This window comes from Lolium perenne, chromosome 3 (genome assembly GCF_019359855.2).
Source record: "Lolium perenne isolate Kyuss_39 chromosome 3, Kyuss_2.0, whole genome shotgun sequence".
NCBI lineage: Eukaryota > Viridiplantae > Streptophyta > Magnoliopsida > Poales > Poaceae > Lolium > Lolium perenne.
In genome coordinates, this window is record NC_067246.2 from 203,765,466 (window position 1) to 203,777,127 (window position 11,662).

Here is an 11,662-nt window from a genome sequence, read left to right on the forward strand (position 1 = left end):
ATGGAGGTCCTCAAATCCAAGATCAAGTGAAGATGATCTTGTAGTATTTAGGATAGGATCCATCCTTGTACTTTTCTTTTTATTTTCTTTTAATTTTCAATTTCTCCAATTCTTGTAATGTGTTGTAAGATTCATTTATTTCCATTATGAATATTGTAAAGACAATGTATCTTGTGTGTTAATCAATAAAGCTCAAGGTTTTCTCTAATGAGCTTGTCTTATTGTTTAAATTATTCATAATGTGTGTTATGTATTATTTACTTAATGAATTTCCTCACAATTCAAATATTTAGGGTAATTACTTAATGTTTGAATTTGAAATTCAAATTCAACTTTGGTTTGAATTCAACCATGCCACTTAGTTTAGAATTCAATCATGCACTTAAGTTTGATGCAAACTCTCCCCTCTCTTCTCAAAACCCTAAACTAGTTAAGTGAGATGCAAGTTTGTCCCACTCTCGAAACCCTAACCCTGTAAGGTGTCGAGAGAGAAACTTGTTCCCCTTCGATGCAGTTTTTATTTAAAAGCGCGAAATTTCCCCAGAATTTACCATGCAATGCACATCCCTTTCTAAAATCTACCCCTCGATCGTCTCTAAACCTGGGACATTACAGCGTCGTCCAATGCCCATGTCGGCGGTGGCAGCGCCCGCTCGAGAAGTTTCTCGTTCTCTTGCAATATTAGTTCCTTTATTGGGGGTTCTTTCCATCTATGCGTGAGTAGAGTTGTTACCACATACTCCCTCCGTTCCTTTATATAGTGCCTATAGATTTTCGGCATTTGTTTCAGAATATAAGGTCGTAGCTTAGCTTTTTTTTAATTACCCCTCCCCGTTCAGCTCCCAAATCGTCCAGCTCCCAAAAATTGTTATGGTAAGTTAGAAAGATATGGATTTACCAAATTTTACGTTGATCTCAAATCGTTCAGCGAGAGGTCTTGCGTAAAAAATACTCTTGCGTTAATTTCCGTGCCAAAAAACAATAGGCACTATAGAATGAAACAGAGGGAGTATCACGTTTCAACGGGTCTAATGAGTGGTCGTTGGCGATGATGCATTGTAGCATGAGTGGTTTAGTCGGTGGTTTGAAGCCAATCTGGCGACACACTAAATTATCTCTTCTTGAATCTCCTTGTTCTCCTGCCATGGGTCTCCCTCCTTTGAGGTTTCCTCCCTTGAAGTGAAAGCAGAAGGCATCGACATGAACAACTGTACAATAGTCAGGTTCGGCTAGTTGGACGAAGACCAATGACATTTATTCTTCAAGCTTAGTACAAATTCGACAAACAAGGTCTCCGGGTGTTGGTACATCATCTAAGTATATTTTTAGCGTGTTTTCAATTAGGGAGAAACAATAGGGCTTATAGTATCTCTTCGTATGTTCAGATTTATGTTTCTTTGTCTGTTTAGCGTGTTGTTTACTTCCCTTCTTAACCAACTCCAGTTTAATCTTGTAATGACCCTAGCCTTATTTCAGGTGATTTATAAGGGAATGTAGAATGGCAGAGAACGGTCGTCTTTTCTTACTCCCTCACATCATTTATAGGATGCAATAAATATATGAATTTATAGGATGCAATAAATATATGACGTACAATCCATTATCTCTTATTTTCATCCTGAACAATTACTAATAATTAATTAAATTTTAGTATGAAATTGTATAGCTAAAGGAAGATATGTGGTACAATTGATAAAATTCCTTCTCTTATTTCGTAAGAGATCATTTCTTAGGTAAGGGAAGACAATCTTCACTTTTTTCATTCTCTTTCGTCCAACTATGTAAAGAATCTAACATGAAAATTCTAAGAGGAGGTTCGCATCACCGCATTGTGCATGGCCTAAAAAGTGGTCGGGACCTACCCCTTCATAAATCTCGAAAAATACGGTTCTCTTCAAAATGTGTTGTATCTTCAGATTTGTTCGTCACCATTACTCGATTCTATCCTGCCATGGATCGTCTATAAACTAGAATGTAGAACATATTTTACTTGCTTATGACAATTCTAATGATTATACAAGATAAATTATTGCCACCATTGATATTTTTGTTACATAGCTTCGTTTTACACAGCTGGTAATTTAGTTGGATCCCACATTTGACGTTGGCTCTACGCGTTGTTGAGACATGAACCCAACAATCTAGTGTCAAATATGTGAATTACAAAAGGTTTTACCTCTATTTCTGGATAAGTACATATATATATGTAAAATTTCGTTTATTGCCCTCTTTACATGTTTCCCACATTATTGCCTTCTAATGTATTATCATTGCAGTAACTAAAAGGTAAAAATGACCTACTATTACTTCTAAAAATAACCATTGGATCAAATGTAGACAATGGCTATCGATCATCAAATGTGGTGCATCTTGAAATCCTTCCTCATTATTTACTTGATCCTGTTATGCATGGTCTAAAGACTACAACGCCAAGCACGTTTACTTGCATGCCAAATCTTGTCTCTCAGAAATAGTGTACTGGGAATTGATAAATATTCATTCTGGTATTTCCAACATATGACCAAACGTTTTAATGGCACAAAGATTGTGGGTGCGTCATCTATACACTGCTAATTAAAAATCGATACATGTTGATATGCATTCGACCACAGTGTTCTATAAAAGGGGTGGAAAAAAACTCATCTGCAATACAAAACGAAAAGTTTACAGCTTAAACCATTTTGTCCTTAATTAACGAGCCAGCAGTTCTCAATCTCCTGCTAGATAGCTAGCTACCTCAGGGCTGTAGTCAAGTAGGATCGAGCTGCTAGCATTGCTAAGATGGGGAGTTTCATGGGACAGTATCCCATTTCCCTGCCTGCTGTCCTCCTCGTGTCTGCTGTCCTCCTGCTTAACGCTGAGCTCGGGTTGGGCGGCTGCTTCAAGCGCATCTTCTCCTTCGGTGACTCCATCATCGACACTGGCAACGGTGCTTATGCAGGCCGCAATAGTCCTGGCCCGATCATGCATCTCCCTTATGGAATGACCTACTTCCAGCTCCCCACTGGCCGCATCTCTGATGGGCGTGTCATCGTCGATTTTTACGGTGAGTAAATGTTTCCGTTGTGCCAATTCTCGATAGTTGTTTCATGAATCATGAGGGATGCTGTCTAAATTTTGTGAGCATTTTTTTGTATCAGCTCAAGCATTGGGCCTGCCACTGCTGCCACCGAGCATGCCTCAGGCGGGCACAGGGCAGTTTCCAACCGGTGCCAACTTTGCTGTGTTTGGCTCCCTGGCGCTGTCCCCGGACTACTACAGGACCAAGTATAACTTCACGATGCCGATGCCTTGGTGCCTCGACGGTCAGCTTGATTCATTCAAGAAGGTGCTCGCCCGGATAGCTCCGGGAGAAGGTACGCGCAAAGCCATGTTGGATCAGCCCCACTTCATAGTCAAAACCGTTAGTTGTTATTATATTTAGCAAATTAGTTTAGTTTTTAAACTAGCAAATGCTTTCGCTGGCTTATGCGTGATGTCTGCCTATATGCCTACGTGCATGGATACCTCGTTCATATTTTAGGCAATCTACCTGCATGTGACGTCTGTTGCTGGTTGACAGATCGACTAATTCTTTTTGTGTGACAATCAGCTGCCACCAAGAGTCTTCTTGGCGAGTCCCTCGTCGTTATGGGCGAGATCGGCGGCAACGACTACAACTTCTGGTTCTTTGCTCGCCGCAGCCGTGAGATCCCAGACAAGTACATGCCCGACGTGATTGCCCGCATAGGCGCTGGTGTCCAGGAGGTGATCGATCTCGGCGCTAGGACCGTTCTCGTCCCAGGAAACTTCCCCATTGGATGTGTGCCGACTTACCTGGGCGGTTTCAGGACCGACAACTCCACGGATTACGACGACTTCCGCTGTCTCAAGTGGTTCAACGACTTCTCGCAGAGGCACAACAAGGCGTTGAAGCAGGAGATCAGCCGGCTCAGGGCACAGAACCCCGGCGCGAAGATCATTTACGCCGACTATTACGGCGCCGCTATGGAATTCGTCATGAATCCCCATAGCCATGGTAGGTAGTAATTTGGGAAATCACTCTATCAAGAATTAATCCCCACAATTAACTGTCGTAATTAACGTGCTGATCAATGGCTCTATGCGTCACTTCAACAGGTATCGATGACCCTCTCGTGGCATGCTGTGGCGGTGCCGGCCCATACCACACCGGCAAGTCGTGCAACAACACGGCCACCATCTGGGGCAATCCTGCCAAGTTCGCCAGCTGGGACCAGATCCATATGACGGAAAAGGCCTACAATATCATCGCCGATGGGGTGCTGAACGGCCCGTATGCGGACACACCGTTGCTCCATGCTTGTTAGCAGAATTCATTTGCTTCTCTTGGAGTCTTGAAGAATTATTCTTACTTCTCACCCCCTCACTCCTTGAATAAGTAATACTCATTGTACTTGTAACTTTTATCCTGTGTAAAAGTTTTAAAACTTTGGCCAACTTTATTATAAAAGAGTAGCAACATCCTATCGTGACACTTCACTTGCATCGTTGTTCATCACAGAAAAATGGTATCAACTACTTCAATCTAAACCTGCGATAAGTCTCCAAGTCTAATGAAACCAGCACATATCAATGTGTTTGATTCGAGAGTGAAAGATTTTTAGGTAATAGAAATTTCATTTCGACTAAAAGAAATGTGATTTCTCTTGCTACACGCCTAACTATAAAAGTTATCCATCCATAACACTTCTTTTTTTGCAAGAACCAGCTGCAACTACGTACTCAGCATAAGTGGTTAACAATCACTAGTAGAAAAGGGGGACTAAAGGTTGGTATTATCAACCGGGACTAAAGGTTCCAAACGAACCAGGACTAAAAGTTAAACCGTTTAAACCGAGACTAATATGACCCACTAGCGGAACTAAAGCTCGTAGGGGTGCTGGATGAAAGCCATGTTTTCTACTAGTGAATGAAACACATTTACGCAATCTTAGTTGCCATGACATCTCCCCTGCATAAATCATTAGCTATCAAGTATCCGAAAGATTTCCTAGAGTCTACACATCACCATTCACCATCATAATTTATATATAGTTTTTTTCTGAGGGAAGCAACAAAACTCTACTAAGGGATTTTATTAATTGGCAATAATATTTACATCGTTCAAGAATTTAGCTATAATAAAACTAGGAGTTCATCGATCCAATTACAAGAATTATTATCAAAAAAATAAACTCTAGCTAATTCATGGGCTACTTCATTAGCTTCCCTCAGACAGTGTTTGAAAGAGACCGTGCCAACCAAAGTTGCCAAATGCACACAATCGGCATAAGAAACCGATGATTCATTCCACCATCTAGTCACACCCATGCATCCTTCAATAGTTTTCACAGAATCAGATTCTGCCACTATGTTGTTGCAACCCACACGAACAGCAAGGGAGAGCCCCTCTCTTATAGCAATCACCTCGGTCGCTGTTGCTGATGAAATGTTCGGAAGAACAAGGGTAGATGCAGCAATAAAATTTCCATTGTGATCTCGCATGACTGCACCTACAGACCCCGACTATATTTTTGGCATAAAAGGAGCCATCAACATTAAGTTTTACCTGTTGAGGATCTGGTCTGCCCGATTTAGCCACTGCAGAAATATGTGTGCTCATTGCCTTTTGCTGAATTTGTTGTGATCGCAAGGATTGACATCATACACTTGAACATCGGTGGTACATTCTCATCATGAGTTCGATGCTGCCGGATCCAGCACATGTACCAACATGCTGCAGAAATAGTTTCCTTTAGACCAATATCCTGGAACCAAGGCATCACCTTGGTTTGCTGTCGTAGAAGTTGTTCTAGAACCGCACTGCCAGAATGGTCAACAATAGAGGCTTCCTGTATCATTTTTGCATGACCCAAAGATCTCCACAATTCTTGTGATGTTGGACATTGAAACAATAAATAGCCGACATGTGCAGGTCCTTGAGTGCAGATGCGGCATTGACCTCTCAAGCCTATATGACGGTTCACCAAGATGGATTTTAGAGGTACTATTCCATGCAGGGAACGCCAAACGAATATTTTAACATTTCTTGGAATTTTTAGGTGCCATAAACTCCTCCTGACTAGGTTATTAATAGAAGCTCTTGAGAGAGCCAAACTTATGCTTTCATTGCAGGTAGTACCCTGACCGAACTGTATATCTCCCATGTTTAGTAAAATTCCATGACACAAAATCATCAAACCCCTGAGTATTTAGTGGGATCTAAGTATCCTATTAACATCTACACTAAAGAATATAGAAGGGAGTAATACCTCATCCCATTGACCTGTCACGAGATCAATCAAATCTGCCACTTTTGTGTAGACTACTTCACCACTTGGGGAAACAATTCTCCTATTAGTACTTGAAGAAATCCAAGGATCATTATATATGTTCGTACTTTCACCATTATGTACTCTCCATATGTATCCCCTCTTGAACGTTGCTAGACCATCTAGGATACTTTGCCACATAAAAGAAGATCCAGCTTTGTTGCCAGCTTTTAAAATATCACCATGGGGAAAATATTTTGGTCGAAGCACTCTTGCACATAATGACTCTGGTTCATCAATTAGCCTCCACAACTGTTTAGCCAACATAGCCAAGTTAAAAGAGTGAAAGACTCTAAAGCCCATACCTTCTTAATTCTTTGGGTAGCATAATTTCCACCACGCGAACCAATGCATTTTTTATTGTTCTCATCATCTCTCCACCAGAGTTCTGAAATAGCATCAGTCATTCTTTTATATGCCTCATTTTGGAATTTTGAATACTGACAAGGGGGGATAGCTTAGTCCTTAATCTAGGGCTCAGTAATTTTTGGTCATTGATTTGTTATCCTTCATTATTAGTGCATCTTGTTGCCGGGACGTGGGTCAGCCCACTTTAGTATTTTGATTTGTCTACAACGTATTGTGGGGTAGGCCTCCTCGTTATTTTTGGTGGGATTAGTTAGGCCTAATACTTTTATCCACTACGTGATGAGCTTTCTTTGTTCTAGAGGTATTTTGTTTGTTTCGCCGTGGTTTATGTACATCCTATCTAGATTAGTTTTTCTTAGTAATTTTTATGGCTTTAAGCACATAATTTTTTATTTTCTATTATAAATTATATGCGCAAGAAAATTCTTAGTTATAATTCATGCTTAATCGTCAAAATCTTAGTTGTAAGTTGACTAGTAACTGAATTTTTTTCCTAGTCGCAATTGTTGTTGAAATTTAGAGTTCTTTTTCAGTTGCAACTGAGGTTGTAATTGAGATTTTTTTGCATTTGCAAATAGGGTTGCAACTAAGTTTTTTCTCTAGTTCAAAGTGGGGTTGTGATACGTCTCCGACGTATCGATAATGTCTTATGTTCCATGCCACATTATTGATGTTATCTACATGTTTTATGCACACTTTATGTCATATTCGTGCATTTTCTGGAACTAACCTATTAACAATATGCCGAAGTGCCAGTTGCTGTTTTCTGTTGTTTTTGGTTTCAGAAATTCTAGTAAGGAAATATTCTCGGAATTGGACGAAATCAACGCCCAGGGTCCTATTTTGCCACGAAGCTTCCAGAAGACCGAAGAGGAGACGAAGTGGGGCCACGAGGTGGCGACACCATAGGGCGGCGCGGCCCAAGCCCTGGCCGCGCCGACCTAGGGTGTGGGCCCCTCGTGACGCCCCTTGATCTGCCCTTCTGCCTACAAATAGCCTTCGTCGCGAAAACCCCAGTACCGAGAGCCACGATACGGAAAACCTTCCAGAGACGCCGCCGCCGCCAATCCCATCTCGGGGGATTCAGGAGATCGCCTCCGGCACCCTGCCGGAGAGGGGAATCATCTCCCGGAGGACTCTACTCCGCCATGGTCGCCTCCGGAGTGATGTGTGAGTAGTCTACCCCTGGACTATGGGTCCATAGCAGTAGCTAGATGGTTGTATTCTCCCCATTGTGCTTAATTGTCGGATCTTGTGAGCTGCCGAACATGATCAAGATCATCTATCTGTAATTCTATATGTTGTGTTTGTTGGGATCCGATGAATAGAGAATACTTGTTATGTTGATTATCAAATTTATATCTATGTGTTGTTTATGATCTTGCATGCTCTCCGTTACTAGTAGATGCTCTGGCCAAGTAGATGCTTGTAACTCCAAGAGGGAGTATTTATGCTCGATAGTGGGTTCATGTCTCCGTGAATCTGGGGGAGTGACAGAAACCTCTAAGATTATGGATGTGCTGTTGCCACTAGGGATAAAACATTGGTGCTATGTTCGAGGATGTAGTTACTGATTACATTACGCGCAATACTTAATGCAATTGTCTGTTGTTAGCAACTTAATACTGGAGGGGGTTCGGATGATAACCTAAAGGTGGACTTTTTAGGCATAGATGCATGTTGGATAGCGGTCTATGTACTTTGTCGTAATGCCCAATTAAATCTCACAATACTCATCATAATATGTATGTGCATGGTCATGCCCTCTTTATTTGTCAATTGCCCAACTGTAATTTGTTCACCCAACATGCTGTTTATCTTATGGGAGAGACACCTCTAGTGAACTGTGGACCCCGGTCCAATTCTCTTTACTGAAATACAATCATCTTGCAATCTTGTTCTACTATTTTTCTGCAAACAATCATCATCCACACTATACATCTAATCCTTTGTTACAGCAAGCCGGTGAGATTGACAACCTCGCTGTTTCGTTGGGGAAAAGTACTTGGTTTGTGTTGTGCAGGTTCCACGTTGGCGCCGGAATCCCTGGTGTTGCGCCGCACTACATCTCGCTGCCATCAACCTTCAACGTGCTTCTTGGCTCCTACTGGTTTGATAAACCTTGGTTTCATACGGAGGGAAAACTTGCCGCTGTACGCATCACACCTTCCTCTTGGGGTTCCCAACGGACGCGTGCTGTACGCGTATCAGGTTGCAACTAAGGTTTTTTCTATTGCAACTGAGATTGCAGTTCAGTATTTATAGTTGCAAGTGGGGTTGCAACTGAGATTATATTTCCAGATGTAATTGGGGTTGCAACTGAGTTTTTTTCTAATTGCAACTGAGATATTTCTAATTTCAAGTGGGATTGCAATTGAGATTATATTTTCACTTACAAATAAGGTTGCAATAGGGGAGTTTTTCGGTTGCAAACTGAGATATTTCCAGTTGCAAGTGGGGTTGCAACTGAAATTATATTTTCATTTGCAAATATGGTTGCAATGGGGGAGTTTTTCTCGGTTGCAACTGACATTTTAACTGAAATATTTCTAGATACAAGTGGGGTTGCAACTGAGATTATATTTTCAGTTGCAAATGGGGTTGCAACTGGGGAATTTTTCGGTTACAACTGAGATTTTAAGTGAGATACTTTTAGCAAGTGGATTTGTCACAGAGATCATATTTTCCAATTTCAACTGAGTTTTTTTTGTTACAATTGAGATATTTTTAGTTGCAAGTAGAATGACAACTAAAATTATTTCTAGTTACAAATATGGTTGTAACTGGGAGCTTAAGTTAAAATTAGGGTTGCAATGGTTTTTTTCTAATTATACTAAGTTTCAACTGAGAAAAATGTTGTTTAACGTTCAATTTACCAGTGTCTGTACCTAAATTGGAGTCACGTGCGGGATCTAACTCACGTCTGCTTACATGAATTAGTTTTGATTTTCCTTCTGTAAAAATAGTTTTCATTTTCTCTTCTATGTATCGTGCCTTCCATGCTATGTTACATGACGTTGTCCTCGCTGAATGTACAAGGATGTCGCCTACATGGGTGAATAGGCGGGTTATAGAAGTTTTACTTGAGGGCTTAACAATGTGGAATAAAACTATGTTTTACTTGTTAAGCACAAAGCATACAAATTAGGGTTTGCATATATGCACCAAAAACCTATGCTATGAAAGATAAGCAACAAGGTGATAGCAAACTAGATATAGAACATCAAGCATGAAGACTATCACAATGTAAAGCGCATAGGTAAAGGAGCTCGGGTTGAGAAGTAACCGATGCACGAGGAGACGATGATGTATCCCGAAGTTCACACCCTTGCGGGTGGTACTCGCCGTTGGAGCGGTGTGGAGGCACAAGGCACTCAAATAAGCCGCTATGGCCACCGTATTCTCCTTGAGCCTTTCCCACCCAAAGGAAAGTCTCGATCCACTAAGGGACCCTTGAGGGTGGTCACCGAACCCGTACAAGCTTGGGGCAAACTCCCAAGTATAAATCTTGAGGAAAACTCCAAAACACCGGAGGCGCTTAAGTACGAGGCCACAAAGGCTACAATGCGCCACACATGGGCTACAAGGCCACAAAGGCTCCAAGGCCCCACAAGGGCAACAACGCAACAAAGGCTACCACGCCACAAAGACGACAAGGCCACAAAGACAACAAGGACACAAAGGCTACTATGCCACAAAGGCGACAATGCCACGAAGGCAACAAAACCACTAAGGTCAATAAGCCATGTAGTGTTCCAAGAACCCTAGAGGAAACACACACGAACTCACACGAGACCGAAACCCCGGAGAGAATCCAAACTGATGCACCTAATGCAATGACTAAGAGCACCACTAAGACGCCCAAGTCTTTCTCTCCCAAATTCCAACAAAGCTACAAATGATATTGTGGGAATAAGGGAGGAAGAACAAATAGTAGGAGGAACACCAAATTATTCCAAGATCTAGATCTAGCAACATCCCCTCACAAGGAGAGGGATTCAGTTGGTGGAGCACTAGATCTAGATCTCCTCTCTCCTTTCCCCCAAAAAGATCCAAAAAATAGTGGGGGGATCAAAAGGTGAAACAAGCTCTTCAAGGTCAACAATGGAGGAGAGAGAATAGATGGGAAAAGCTACCTTGCCAAGAGGTGGAAGAAGGGTATATATAGGGGTCTCCAAAATATAGTTCTTGGGGCAGAAAACCGGTCAGATTCACGCCTAACCGGTAGTACCTCTCATGTGTAAAATAGCATCAGAAAACAGGCAGAGAGAATAGATGGAGAAAATCTCATGTGGACGGAGGTAGGAGAAAGGTATAAATAGGGGACCAGAAAATGTGTCCGTTGGGCCAGAAATCTGGGCATATTCGCGCCCGACCGGTACTACTTCTCGTGAATAAAAACACACATTGAATATAAAGAAAACAGTTATTGGGCTGGTACTACCGCCACTTGGGCCAATACTACCGCCCATGTGCAGAGAAAAGAGAAACAACAATGGGAAAGGGAAAGAGGGGAGGAAAAGATGGGCCGGCCTAGTATGGCCTGGTGGGAGCGGGAGTTGGGCGCGCGTCGAGCAGCAAGGCGGCGCGAGCGAGCACCACGCGCGGGGGGGGGGGGAACCTAGTCATCACCCGCGGGAGGTGAGCGAGAAGGAGCAGCGGCGCTGTTGGGCCGATCGGTCGGCGGTAGCCCATGCGGAGCAGGGCAGTGGCGCGGGTGGGCTCACCTGTCGGCGGCCTACTGCGGGGCGCGCGGTGGCTGGCGCGGGAGCTAGGCCGGCGCGGGCAGGGGGTGGCGGCCCAGATCGGGAGAGAGGAGCCAACGGGAGGTGGAAGAAGAAGTGGGCCGGTACTTCTGGCCCAGAATTGGTTGGATACCGGCCGTGATCCAGGGGCCCGGGAACAAAATGTCGGTATCTGGGCCGGTACCATGCGCAGTAGTTCCGGCCGACCCAAGGAGG

General features: G+C 42.8%; 1 protein-coding gene across 1 annotated transcript; it reads left to right on the forward strand.

Annotated features, from left to right (window-relative positions):
• The first annotated feature begins 2,748 nt into the window (after positions 1-2,748).
• Positions 2,749-4,386, forward strand: LOC127338498 (GDSL esterase/lipase At1g28580-like). The gene is made up of 4 exons (XM_071826979.1): positions 2,749-3,046; positions 3,102-3,356; positions 3,593-4,018; positions 4,120-4,386. Exons 1-4 carry the CDS (start codon positions 2,782-2,784, stop codon positions 4,326-4,328), a joined length of 1,155 nt encoding a protein of 384 aa, XP_071683080.1. The 5' UTR covers positions 2,749-2,781; the 3' UTR covers positions 4,329-4,386.
• The last annotated feature ends 7,276 nt before the right edge of the window (positions 4,387-11,662 follow it).

What these genes read in the sequence shown, in the direction of transcription:
- LOC127338498 (XM_071826979.1), top strand. Translation starts at nt 2,782, where the DNA reads ATGGGGAGTTTCATGGGACAGTATCCCATTTCCCTGCCTGCTGTCCTC. An exon ending in TGTCATCGTCGATTTTTACG is followed by an intron (nt 3,047 to 3,101) that starts GTGAGTAAATGT and finishes ATGAATCATGAG; the next exon opens with GGATGCTGTCTAAATTTTGT. An exon ending in CCGGATAGCTCCGGGAGAAG is followed by an intron (nt 3,357 to 3,592) that starts GTACGCGCAAAG and finishes TGTGACAATCAG; the next exon opens with CTGCCACCAAGAGTCTTCTT.